General features: G+C 47.4%; 1 protein-coding gene across 6 annotated transcripts in view; it reads left to right on the top strand.

Moving 5' to 3' along the window:
* Positions 1 to 14,327, top strand: part of ntng1a (netrin g1a) — a 79,762-nt gene that overhangs the window by 48,255 nt on the left and 17,180 nt on the right. For all 6 annotated transcript variants that reach the window (XR_007399850.1, XM_049026472.1, XM_049026462.1 and 3 more), the window contains exons 4-5: positions 4,761 to 4,933; positions 13,508 to 13,534. Coding sequence is in view for 5 of the 6 variants with exons in the window: in XM_049026472.1 (XP_048882429.1) it covers positions 4,761 to 4,933; positions 13,508 to 13,534 (200 nt within the window). In the remaining variant the exon portion in view is untranslated. The remainder of the gene's footprint in view (positions 1 to 4,760; positions 4,934 to 13,507; positions 13,535 to 14,327) is intronic.

The raw sequence follows: 14,327 nt of genomic DNA, 5'->3' as shown, positions 1-14,327 counted from the left end.
AGAATATTAAAGATCCTTTTACTCGGATTTTAATAGGAACTTTTTGCTGTGTAACATTTCTTCTGTTTTTGTGTAATTCACTTCACTGGCTTGTAATTAACACACACATTTTATTACATTTAACTGCAAATCTCAATTTGGGTGCTTGTGTGTGTTGTTACTGTGATTCACACACAGACAGTAAGACACATCGATAAGAATTTAATGGGATGAAAATGTTTAATCAGGTACGTATAGTGTGCAAATGCGAGAAATGTTCTTGATAAGAAGTTGCATGAATGTTACCCATCAACGCTGTCAGCATGTGTTATAAAGCACTGACATATTGTTAAAGGTTAGGGAGATGCTTGTCACAGCACAAACGGCCACTGAACAATGTGACCAGATCTTCTATACTGTGATCAAAACAAAGGCTGCCATCTGTAATTATGATGTTAAGAAGTATCTGTCTAATATTTCAGTTCTGACATGGGCCATTAATGATATGGTGTGGGCATATATGCAGAATTTATAATTGTAGATATTGATTTGATTAAAATAATAGGTTATGAGAAATTAAGACATTTTGTGCAGAGTTACTGAGCAGCTCAGAGATGCTCTCCTTGCATCCATCTTATATTTGGCTACAATCACAATCATCTAAAAGCTGATTTATTTCTGTACCTGAGAATTACTTGACAGGTCACGTGGGAACACTTGTCATGGACAGCTGTTCTAACAGCCCTGTAATGAGCATGGGAGTGCGATAGAAAAGCATGGCTCCCAGCATGCACTGTGACCCCACATGACCAATCAGAATGCCATTACTGGGGAGGTCACGACCTCTCACCAACTGAGGGAGGGAATGAATAAGCAGGTTTATTACAGGCTGTGTCGGAAAAGAGGATTGGCAGGGTGAGGATAAATATTTAAAGAGCACCAAGACGTTTGCATTCATGGCTGCAAGTTCGAACTTCAAAAATGTTTAGTAGCGAATTCATGAAAGTTGAAGAGAAAGAATGCTGAAAGTTTCAAGCATTTCCAGCAGAAACAAAAGATCTCCTCCTGATGTTGTATAGGGTCCTTAATCCTGCTCAAAGACTTGCAGGACTGAGCAGCAGCAGCATCTCATTTCAGTAGATGCTATTTGTCCAGCTTCTGGGTAGAAGCTCCCATCTGCCGGCACCTCATTCTCCTCTCCATAATCTCACATCCCCTGTACAGTGACCCTGCATCCAGCTCCCATCTGTCCACACTGCGCTCTCCGTAAACTCACATCCCCTGTAACATGTTCCCGCATCCAGCTTCCATGCACCAGTTCCTCGCTCTACTCTCCATGACCTCACATCCCCTGTAGTGTGACTCTACATCCAGCTCCCATCCGTCGGCACCTTGCTCTCCTCTCTGTAAACTCACATCCTGTGTACAGTGACCCCGCATCCAGCTCCCATCCCCCGACACCCCGCTCTCCACTGTATAACCTCGCATCCCCTGTACAGTGACCCCGCATGCAGCTCCCATCCCCCGACACCCCGCTCTCCACTGTATAACCTCACATCCTGTGTACAGTGACCCCGCATCCAGCTCCCATCTAGCAGCTCCCCACTCTCCTCTCTAACCTCCATATCGGCTTTATCACTCTGCCGATTCGCATGCACTTTCTCTTGAAAGTTGCTTGTGTCTAAATGTTGGAAAAATGTTTTTTACTGATCCATTTTCAGTCACACACCTACCCTCGTTAAGTATGTTGCGGCATAAAGAACAATCTTTTCATGTTGTTTCTAATATTTTGATTGATCATATAAAATGATTTTTAAGTTTTTTAAAAGATTTTAAAAGTTTAGAAGAATCCTGAGCAAAAATATGAAACCTAATAAAGTGTAATTGTTCAATTTTTAGGTCCAATATGAGAGGAGGAGAGATCATGCAACTGTCAGAATGAAACCAGTGTATAAACACTAGGGCCAGTCAGTCCGATAGGCAACATAGGCAGCCACCTAGGGCACCAACTTCTGAGGGGGTGCCGACATGCCAGCCAGTATCACTTTACCTCAGATGAGGGACACCAGCAGTGACGCTCGCTTAGGGTGCCACATGGGCTAGAGCCGGTACTGAAAACCATATCAGCTGCTGTATTTTCCATTCACACAGAACACAATATTAATAAGCTATGCAGTATCCCACCAAGAGCGTTTGTGTGTCCGAGGAGTTCAGGTCCATGTAACTGAGAAAGGGGCATAAAGGCCTAATAAACCTGAAATTGTAACAATACAGAATAACAGAAAACAGACATTTACAAAATATTGCTCAGAGATGTGCGCTCTAGCTGACGAACTGCTCCTCAAATGACACTAAGGTCAAATTTGCTGCTGTAGTATTGTGGGGTTAAGTATTTAAAGGTTTAATGTGACTTTTCATTGGAGTGTCCTGTGCCGATTCAGTTCCATAAGGGTAGGCCACAAGCCACCTCACTGTCCCCTTTCAGTAGCCCGTGTAATGATGACATGCAAATCAGCCTCTCCAGAGAATAAAGATTCATGCCAGCGGTGTTAACCTGGGGGGTCGTCACAGTCATTTTTCAGCGAGCAGTGGATATTTGTGCATTTATGCCCCTCTTCTGACACACATGTCCTATGAGGCATCCCAGTAATAGGCCAGGATATGGAGTCCTTCTCCAGCTGTGTCAATTGTACTCACACAGCAGAAATGAAATGTTTTGTGCTGTCGATTTACAGCTGCAATGACTGCCAAGCGCATTCTGGACAAGCCAGGTGCAAATGGGTCGGTAGTGTTGCTCCTAAATGAGACGTTTGTCAGTGATAACGGGCCATGGCTGGGACAGACTCTTCTGACTGCTGCCTCTTGTTTGTCTGTGCTCCTGCTGTGTTCTCCGCCCCTGACCACTCCTTACCAGCTCCCTGTCTGCTGTCTATGATCCTGCAACATTTTTGCCTCTGACCGCTGCCTCTCAGCAGTCTGTGATCTTGCAGCATTATTGCCTCTGACCGCTGCCTCTCAGCAGTCTGTGATCCTGCAGCATTTTTGCCTCTGACCGCTGCCTCTCAGCAGTCTGTGATCCTGCAGCATTATTGCCTCTGACCGCTGCCTCTCAGCAGTCTGTGATCCTGCAGAATTTTTGCCTCTGACCGCTGCCTCTCAGCAGTCTGTGATCCTGCAGCATTATTGCCTCTGACCGCTGCCTCTCAGCAGTCTGTGATCCTGCAGCATTTTTGCCTCTGACCGCTGCCTCTCAGCAGTCTGTGATCCTGCAACATTTTTGCCTCTGACCGCTGCCTCTCAGCAGTCTGTGATCCTGCAGCATTTTTGCCTCTGACCGCTGCCTCTCAGCAGTCTGTGATCCTGCAGCATTATTGCCTCTGACCGCTGCCTCTCAGCAGTCTGTGATCCTGCAGCATTTTTGCCTCTGACCGCTGCCTCTCAGCAATCTGTGATCCTGCAGCATTATTGCCTCTGACCGCTGCCTCTCAGCAATCTGTGATCCTGCAACATATTTGCCTCTGACCGCTGCCTCTCAGCAGTCTGTGATCCTGCAGCATTATTGCCTCTGACCGCTGCCTCTCAGAAGTCTGTGATCCTGCAGCATCATTGCCTCTGACCGCTGCCTCTCAGCAGTCTGTGATCCTGCAGCAGTCTCTGTCAGCCTTTAGGGTGCCAACACTGTGATGCAGAGAGGAAGCCAGACTTTTCTCAGTGAAAACATCTACGAAACTGAAAACATTGATTTTCATTTTGCCAATCGATGCTCTAGATTAGTTTTCTCTTCAAAAAAGAAAAAAATAACAGAATTATAGGGTTATAATTATTAATGCATGAACGATGCCGCAAATGGCAGACAGTTCATTAAAATGAATTTATCAGCAAGTATTTGTGTAATATGTCTGTCTCATGTTCACGGCGCCTTGTAGCGGTGGGTCCAATGATCTGAGACTCAGTCCGGTCAAAGTGCTCTGTAAACAGCCGGCCCGGCTTGATACCGTGCTGTCCGTAAATTCCCACAAGGGGAGTATGGTTACTCACCCACCCCCCAGCCATGTAGCTAGGACATGACTGCAGCCAACGGTGGCGTTTTATATGCACAAAATCCAAGTACTGAAATGAAGGCTCCTCTGAACCGTGTTTTTCATTTCAGACACGCGGATTTGCATTTATACTCCAGAGACATTAAACATACAGAAATTCAAAAAAACATGAGTAGAGCTTCAGAGTTATCTTACATCCATTGGAATACATTATCGAATGTAGTATTTCCATTTAAGGAATGAATTACTACTCATATGGATGGCTGATTGGCCCACTTGACATTTTTAATATTTCACTGCAGTTTTTGATGTCAGTGCTTGCACAGCATTTTGCCTTTTAAGATCTTTCTCACAAGTAAAGCAGGGTTTTCAGACTGTTTTACTGTAAATACTGTAACTGTTATAAGAGACTCTGTGTCTGTCCTGAGAAGGTTGTTCTTTCTTTTAAAAATCTGCTGTCTGCTTCATTTTTCCTCATATCCCAGGCGTGACATTCCTGCAATACCACTGAATTACCAACATTTTACCCTTCAGTAAATTCTAAATAACCCGTCAGAACATAATTTCGTGTTTTCCAGTCATCTTTGGGGAGCAGCGATGCATCACATGCAGATTTCTGTTGCGCTGAGATGTGGATGCAATGAAGGTCACGCCAGCTTTGATGGGCTTTCTCTTTCCAGACCTTTTTTCTTGTCCTCCCGTAACTGCGGGGATTTTCACATTGCCGCTTTTCCCCAACAGGTGCAAGTGCAACCTTCATGCCAACAGCTGCGTCTTTGACAAAGAGAAGTTAGTCTGTGAGTGTGAGCACAACACAACGGGTCCCGACTGTGGCCGCTGCAAGAGGAGCTACCAGGGGCGCGTGTGGAGCCCTGGCTCCTACCTGCCCATCCCCAAGGGCACGGCCAATATCTGTGAGTACCCACCTAACCCTAACCCTACCTGCCCATCTCTAAGGGCACGACCAATGTCTGTGAGTACCCACCTAACCCGAACCCTACCTGCCCATCTCTAAGGGCACGGCCAATGTCTGTGAGTACCCACCTAACCCTAACCCTACCTGCCCATCTCTAAGGGCACGGCCAATGTCTGTGAGTACCCACCTAACCCTAACCCTACCTGCCCATCCCCAAGGGCACGGCCAATATCTGTGGGTACCCACCTAACCGTAACCCTAACCTTACCTGCCCATCCCCATCGGTATGGCTAATATCTGTGAGTATGCACCCAACCCCACCTGCCCCTTGTTACGAGTATCCTCCTAACCCTAACCACCCCAAGGGCACCAGCATTTTTTACTTTCTTTTTCATCTCTCAGAAAATAAGTATAAACAATGTACCTCCAGGGGAAATTTACTGTGTGCTCCCGGACCAGTTCATCCTCTCTCTCTCTCTCTCACTCACTCTCTCTCTCATTTTGATGTGTATTTGTTGTTTGAAAGGCTGAAAGGAAGCCCCCCCCTTTTTGTTTATGTCCTTAACTTGGTCAAAAGTGAAGACAAGGCTGTCCCTTCCCGCGAATCGGGGAGGGTGGGGGTCACGTCTTGTTTCAGGCCCCAGACCGTCCAAATGTTGGCAAATGTTCAGTGTAGGCCCACGATGCAGAGGTCCCTGGCTTTAAGGATGAGAGGACAGAGGGAGGAATGAGGGAGGGAGGTATGGAACGAGTGACCATTTCCTCATCCACAGACACATATTTATGGGGTAACATCGTTATTATTTATGATAACAGAACAGCTGGTCGTGTGACCCACATCTACCGAATTCTGACGGCAGTTTGCCCGGGGATGAGGTCAGGAGCTGGGGGAGGCAGGGGCGGAGTGGGGACAGGGCTGTATGAGCCCAACATGGGGGGAGGAAATCGTTTTAGCTCATGGTGAAAGCTTCGTTCTTCATTGCAGGTTTCTGTATCCATCAGATGGGAGCGACGGTGAGGGATTAGTTCCGGAATTATCTCTGACAGCCCACTTTGAGGGAGTGACTGTTTGCCGACCACTACTTTGCTAAAAGGGAATGTTTTGAGTGCCATTCTGGAAGTTTCCGACATGACGTGCTCAAACCTTTGTGTTTTCTGCTGGAATAAAAGCTTTTCGTGAGCATGGACTCCTCTGTATCCGGGCGTGGGGAGACGTGCAGGCAGTAATTACTGTGAGGCGGCGCTCTGCTGCGCTCCCAGACGAGGGCCTTTAAATAACGGAAATGAAAGCAGTGATTGGTGCAGCCGCCCCGGCAGGCAGGCCGGACCCCCAGGGTGCTGCGGTACGCTGCCGTCAGCGAGACCCAGGCACTGCTGCTGCTGCCGCAGTTAAGGGCCAGACTCTGCCTCACACCACACTGCTGACATCTCATCCTTTTCATTCACAAAATAAAACCTTCAAATGATTCCAATTCTCAGAAAATATAGCACTAGGACTACCTTCTAGCTCCTAAGGAAAACTTTCTGTATATAACCATGTTTTAATCTTTGTAAGTTCAGTTATCAATGATAAACCTCTTGTGTTTTTATTTATGTTTATATTTCCAGATTATCAAAAAATCTAAACTGGGCAGTAGCTGTGCTAGGTTATCAGGGGTTAAATTTTCCTCTTTGGCCCTTCTCTCTTTGGGGATCTGAGCTAAATATGATATAAGCTTTTATGAGACTTATTGATTTTACAGCTTTTTACCATTTAATTATTCTCAGTTACAGTATTATTTTCTGCATAAAACTGAGCTGAGTGGATCTCTGAAGATGATAGTTAAATATGATCCAGAACAAGCGGAACCAGCGCAGAACACAGACTGAAACCGCTTATGGGACGTTGGCCACCAGAGACAGACGCGGAAGAGCGTTAAGGCTTGACGCAGATCCTCACCTCCACACTTTCCCTACTTTCTCTATCCCTGTGTGGCGTCTGTCCACATCCTGAGGAGCCTCGCAGCTTTTACTCAGGACCAAAGGAACAACATCCTTGGATTTCTTCCCCCCACAAAGCCCTTAATCAATTCAAGACGTTCGATCCACGCTTTCTCCCCTATTCGGTTTGGTCACAGGCTGCAATTATCTGGGTGCCAACGGAACATGCTGCCAGGCTGCATCAGTCTGGGTGATTGCTGCCCTGTAATGTGAAAAAAGCAGAACTGTCTTTCATTAATTTTATAATTAATTACAATTTTAACTGAAAAGCCAGAAAGGGCCCATTATTACATATACTGCTTTTCCTGGGATTTCCAGCTAATCGTTTCCCTTTTACGGTCCTGGAAATTCCACATTATGATTTTTCACTTCCACTCTAAAAAGAGCTAAAGGACCAGAGAATCCCGCTGGAATTCAGGGCACCTGTCTGGAATATGAATCCAGGGAAATCCTGCAGTGTTTTTATAATGTCGCCTGGGAGGCCGTGCGATGGTTTTCTTTGCAGTTATTATATTTGTTGTGCTTGTCGTGTAATGGACTGCCACAGGAAAGGATTGGCCAGAGACATCATTTCTAACTTCGCCCGCAGTGGAAATTCAGATGAAACAATTTTCGGCACTGTCCAGGTGGACGCAGGCCAACGAAGGGGACACCGTGAAGGTCAGGGTGGGGCTTTATCTGAAATTACCACCCCGTGTGAATTTCACCCTGAAATGTCCATTGGCTGACTGAGAATGGATGGCTGGCAGATTAGGAAAGTGAATGGCTTTGTGCTGGTCAGTGACGAGCTACACATATACACTACAGTCTACTGTTATCTAGGCTTAGGGTGAATCCAGAGATACTGCCCTCCGCACAAGTACAGCTTATCAAGGATAAATATGAAGTGTACAGTATGTATGGAGACATTAACACATGTGTAAAGCTTCCTCTCCTCTCTCCTGATGTCAGTGAGTCCTGCACCTTCGGCTTGGGACCTCAGTGAGGTTTGCAATGAATACATAGAGCCTGAAATGATTCCATGCAGTTATGAAGGACCTTAGTGAGGTTTGCAATGAATACGCAGAGCCTGAAATGATTGCATGTAATAATGAAGAACCTCAGTGAGGTTTGCAAAGAATACGCAGAGCCTGAAATGATTCCATGCAGTTATGAAGGACCTTAGTGAGGTTTGCAATGAATACACATAGCCTGAAATGATTGCATGTAATAATGAAGAACCTCAGTGAGGTTTGCAATGAATACACATAGCCTGAAATGATTGCATGTAATAATGAAGAACCTCAGTGAGGTTTGCAATGAATACACGGAGCCTGAAATGATTCCATGCAGTTATGAAGGACCTTAGTGAGGTTTGCAATGAATACACATAGCCTGAAATGATTGCATGTAATAATGAAGAACCTCAGTGAGGTTTGCAAAGAATACGCAGAGCCTGAAATGATTCCATGCAGTTATGAAGGACCTTAGTAAGGTTTGCAATGAATATACGGAGCCTGAAATGATTCCATGCAATTCTGAAGTACCTCAGTGAGTTTTGTGATAAACTCGCTGAGCTTGAAGTGATCTTCTGTTATTCTGAAGGACCTTCACAAGGTTTGTGATGAGCATACTGAGTCTGAAGTGATCCCATGTTGTTCTGCACAATTAGAGCCCCTTTATGGAGTCTAATGGAGAAACCGGCAGGTGAGGAGGATTGAGACTGATGGTGATTAAGGATTAATCTGATGAAGAGCCATCTGATACTGGGCAGCTTGCCTCCACCATGTGAGGTCCATGAAGGCAGTCGAGGTATAAATAACTACGGCATCACGATGAGACTAGATAACTGGATGAAAGAAGGCATGTTATACCCATCTTGACCCAGAGTTATTTACTGTGATGTGTGTTCATAGCCAACTGGGCTGAGGACTGTACCTCAGTAAGGCTCTCCCGTCTGCTCTGCCTTAATCGAAATCATTAATTAATTGAATAATCTTTTATTAATGCTGATTAAAAGCTCATTTGTTCAATTTAGTGATGTCTCACAGCAGAGGTGCAACATCCCCTAAATGCTCCATTCTCTCCCTTTGATGGTCAAACCTGATGGACGGATGACCTGTGCTAAGATGCCATTCCCTGCGTCAAGTCAGGCTCCACTGTGGATGGACTGCAGGTGACAGGCAGGCCCACCGTCCCCCTTCAGGTGACGGCGTTAGTGACGGTGTCATGTGGGGGGGGGGGCACCAACGCTTCTCCAGAAATAGACGTGCTGCTTCGATTCTCGCTTAGCCTTGCAGAAACTCCCCAAGGCTGCGTCATGTCCTGCGCACCGTCTGAGACGTCTACAGAGGGTCGTTTGTTCCGGAACCAGAGTCTAATTGTGCGGAATAAGCTAGAAACACCCGTGTGTGTTTTATGAGAGCCTCGGTGAGGCCGCAGTGCTCACTGCCTTGACATGCAGTACGAGGGGTATTAGACACAGATACAGACACTCTCTGGGGCCCCGTTCCATCCTCTGCAGCATTCAAACTGTGCTCCTTAAGTACCAATGGCTTCTGCTGCTGTTTCTCCTGCATAAACAGTCGCTTGCTTCTTCATCATGCCATTTTCCTTCAGATACAGTAAAAGACAGTGAAAACCATGGATGTGTTTCTCCTGGAGGTCTTTATAAGAAAGATGGGAGACTCTATGTTTGCGGTCTTCCTCAGCAGATCGGAAGCAGGACACAAAATGTTCTGTTTCATTTGTTTTGTTCATTTCATAAAATTTACTTCCATATGGAATTGAATAAATAAAGTTAAAGTTAAATCACGTTAAATAAATGAAAAAGTTAAATATAAAGCACCAGTTTCTTCAGGAAACATACAGAACTAATCATTTAGTGTAGGTATGTGTTGAAATACTTTGAAATGTGCATATTGGGATTTCTTTTGAAGCGGTGTGGAGACATGAAGAACATTCCCACTGTGAATGTGGAATACCTGTCAGTTTGGGTGATATTAGTCCAAATGTGATAGTAAATCCTGCACATATATAACAGATAATAGCTTTGTTCCCTAAGAGATGACTTTCCCAAGCAATATAAATGACACTCAAATTATATTAATGCAAAATCTATTCAGTTCTTCAGGTACAGCTGGCCTCAGCCCCACTTAAATATGATATGCTGCTTTCAAGCTGGAAATTCAGAAATCCTTGAAACATTTCTGCCATGCCCTTGGCGAGAATGCTCGCATCAGCAGCTCGTCCACTTCACCCCATCCTCCGTCGTTTCTTCCACCCGTGTGAGTGGATGGTTGCATGTTCTCCACCTGGCTGCCCCTCTCAGGTGGGGGTCATTAAGAAAGATGAGGCGATCCAGGGGTGGGCATCACATGAAGGTAATGTGGGAGGAGAGCTTCTGGGGCTTTGGGAAGTGAGGTGGGTGCCCAGGGGTGACAGCAGGTCATGTGACTGAGTGCCCTGGGTGGGTGCCCAGGGGTGACAGCAGGTCATGTGACTTAGTGCCCTGGGTGGGTGCCTGGGGGTGACAGCAGGTCATGTGACTGAGTGCCCTGGGTGGGTGCCCGGGGGTGACAGCAGGTCATGTGACTGAGTGCCCTGGGCGGGTGCCCGGGGGTGACAGCAGGTCATGTGACTGAGTGCACTGGCCAGGTGTCCAGGGGTGACAGCAGGTCATGTGACTGAGTGCACTGGCCAGGTGCCCAGGGGTGACAGCAGGTCATGTGACTGAGTGCCCTGGGTGGGTGCCCAGGGTTGACCACAGGTCATGTGACTGAGTGCACTGGCCAGGTGTCCAGGGGTGACAGCAGGTCATGTGACTGAGTGCACTGGCCAGGTGCCCAGGGGTGACAGCAGGTCATGTGACTGAGTGCCCTGGGTGGGTGCCCAGGGTTGACCACAGGTCATGTGACTGAGTTCCCTGGCCAGGTGTCCAGGGGTGACAGCAGGTCATGTGACTGAGTGCACTGGCCAGGTGCCCAGGGGTGACAGCAGGTCATGTGACTGAGTGCCCTGGGTGGGTGCCCAGGGTTGACCACAGGTCATGTGACTGAGTGCCCTGGGCGGGTGCCCAGGGGTGACAGCAGGTCATGTGACTGAGCGCCCTGGTCAGGTGCCCGGGGGTGACAGCAGGTCATGTGACTGAGTGCCCTGGGCGGGTGCCCAGGGGTGACAGCAGGTCATGTGACTGAGTGCACTGGCCAGGTGTCCAGGGGTGACAGCAGGTCATGTGACTGAGTGCACTGGCCAGGTGCCCAGGGGTGACAGCAGGTCATGTGACTGAGTGCCCTGGGCGGGTGCCCGGGGGTGACAGCAGGTCATGTGACTGAGTGCACTGGCCAGGTGTCCAGGGGTGACAGCAGGTCATGTGACTGAGTGCACTGGCCAGGTGCCCAGGGGTGACAGCAGGTCATTTGACTGAGTGCACTGGCCAGGTGCCCAGGGGTGACAGCAGGTCATGTGACTGAGTGCACTGGCCAGGTGTCCAGGGGTGACAGCAGGTCATGTGACTGAGTGCACTGGCCAGGTGCCCAGGGGTGACAGCAGGTCATGTGACTGAGTGCACTGGCCAGGTGTCCAGGGCAGTGTTTTGCATGGGTTCAGGTACCTGCAATACCCAACGGGTGACTCGCAAATTTTGATATAATGGATGAAAAGTATCCTACCTTGTTATTTACAGGTATGGATGCAGTTGGAAATATTCAACTGCATTCAATTTCAAATTGATATTAAATGCTTTTTTTAAAATAATGCAGGCTATTTCTGCACAGACCCTTCCTAGCAAAGCAGTCATTAAAATTCGGGTGCAGTTCAAGCCTTGGAATCTACTTGAAGCGGGTCTGACTGGATACAGAATTAAATTACTGGCTGAGCACCCCAGAGATGGGTGTCCTGTGATGACATTGGCAGGTCAGGTGACTGAGCACCCCAGAGATGGGTGTCACGTGGTGACATTTTAATATCAAGAGACTTGTTCTTGTAACGAAAAAGTGGAATTCATTTACTGACAAAAATGACTGAAAGCAAACAGTATGATGTCACCAGGATGCATTTTGGTTCGTATCGTCACTGTGCACCTCCAGGGAATCAAATTATTAGTATTATTATTATGATGTCAGAGGCACAGCCCACCCCCCTTCCTGCTTCCTGACCATCTACACACCCTATGACTTTTCCAAACTACATTCCTTCCTATAAAATGTTGTTTATCACACCTAGCCCATCTGCAGGCTGAATCCCTCTTTTCCGTAGAGGCTCCATGGTGTGAAGAGGTGAAGATCATCAGTGCCTCCATCCATCTTCTCCCAGTCAGGGTCACAGGGGAAGGTGATGTGCCGTCTGTGTGTAATTAATGGTGGTGGTGGGGGGGTTAACCCCACTGTAAGGATGTGCCTTAATGAAAAACAGGGGACGTGTGTCTCCCCAAAACGCACCAGAGTTCGCTACCGGGAGGTTCCTCATGCATTCCTCTCTGTCTCCCCAAAACGCACCAGAGTACGCTACCGGGAGGTTCCTCATGCATTCCTCTCTGTCTCCCCAAAACGCACCAGAGTTCGCTACCGGGAGGTTCCTCATGCATTCCTCTCTGTCTCCCCAAAACGCACCAGAGTACGCCACCGGGAGGTTCCTCATCCATTCCTCTCTGTCTCCCTGAAACGCACCAGAGTACGCTACCGGGAGGTTCCTCATGCATTCCTCTCTGTCTCCCTGAAACGCACCAGAGTACGCTACCGGGAGGTTCCTCATGCATTCCTCTCCGTTTCCCCAAAACGCACCAGAGTACGCCACCGGGAGGTTCCTCATCCATTCCTCTCTGTCTCCCTGAAACGCACCAGAGTACGCTACCGGGAGGTTCCTCATGCATTCCTCTCTGTCTCCCTGAAACGCACCAGAGTACGCTACCGGGAGGTTCCTCATGCATTCCTCTCTGTCTCCCTGAAACGCACCAGAGTTCGCTACCGGGAGGTTCCTCATGCATTCCTCTCTGTCTCCCTGAAACGCACCAGAGTACGCTACCGGGAGGTTCCTCATCCATTCCTCTCCGTTTCCCCGAAACGCACTGGGGCCCACTACTGGAAAGTTCCTCATGCATTCATCTCCGTCTCCCCGAGACGCACCGGGGCCCGCTACCAGGAGGTTCCTCATGCGTTCCTCTCAGTCTCCCCGAAACACACCAGGTTCCGCTACCGGGAGGTTCCTCATGCGTTCCTCTCAGTCTCCCCAAAACACACCAGGTTCCGCTACCGGGAGGTTCCGCTACCGGGAGGTTCCGCTTCCGGGAAGTTCCTCATGCATTCCTCTCCGTCCCATTAGAGCTCCTTACTAAGGGGCTCTCATATGAAGGTGCTTTTATCTGTCAGTTGCATGTTCTGTTCACTGTTCACTGTTCCTTCAAGGTTCTCCAGTTTCCCTCCACAGTACAAAAACATATTCAGATTGTTGTTGCCTAATTGTCCATGTGTGTGAATGGTGTGTCTGCCCTACAATGGTTTGGAGTTCCATCCTTGGTTATTCCCTGCCTTACTCCCAACACCCTGCCCTCACCGTCACTGTTTCACATGCTGAAAAATGCCTCCATTTAAAATGTCTGTCTTTCTGTCTTTTCCAGGTGTTCCCAACAATATTGGCCCTGTTAGTAAGTAAAATTCCCAAATTAATGAATTGTTACACATTCTCATGCTCTGCTTGGTTTTGCTTTGCTTTGTTATGTCTATTCTAAAATCCACTTTGTATTCAATATTCATTTCCAAAATACATCCAGATTATATTTGGATGTTGATGATTCTTAATTTATTCTTTTTATCGGCTACAGAAATATGATATCAGATGCCATGTTAGTTTTATGCATTATTTATTGGAAAATATATATGTATTACAGTAAAGTTTTCAAATGTGCTCTTTGAGGACCAAGCACACATTGACAAAATGATACAAAATGCCTGTGTTATAAGAACATCACAGACAGTATATATGCAACTCCATTTTTAAAGAGTGTAACAAATCTTCAGTGTAAACTAGATTGATTTGAGGAAAACAGGCCGACCCTGGAAACCCTAAAATGTAGGAGCTCTAATCAGAGATACGGAAAGCTCTTCGGCTGGGAGATGTTTCCATCTCCAGGAAGTCTTGTCATGTTTCTTTTTCACCGGTGAAGTGTAAGTTTAGGACTCGGTGGAGGTCCTCCAGCCTCTGGCTGGGCTTGTCAGTGCCTCTGTGGCAATATTAGGTGGGTCACGGGATTTGGGCGGGGAGACACAGCAGTGAGATTTGATTAGAGAAGTGCATGTTGGACAAAGTGGAGCTTTAGGTTGTGTGCATGGCCTGCATGATTTGCCCTCTCTCCCCCCCATACCACTTGCACACTTTGGAGCTGTGACACTCTGACACCCCCGATATGATGCACGCCTGGGGTCTCCAAGTGAATATAC

Source organism: Brienomyrus brachyistius, chromosome 1, assembly GCF_023856365.1.
Source record: "Brienomyrus brachyistius isolate T26 chromosome 1, BBRACH_0.4, whole genome shotgun sequence".
Lineage (NCBI taxonomy): Eukaryota > Metazoa > Chordata > Actinopteri > Osteoglossiformes > Mormyridae > Brienomyrus > Brienomyrus brachyistius.
The sequence above is the reverse complement of the archived record's forward strand: the minus strand, read 5'-3'. Positions and strand labels throughout refer to the sequence as shown.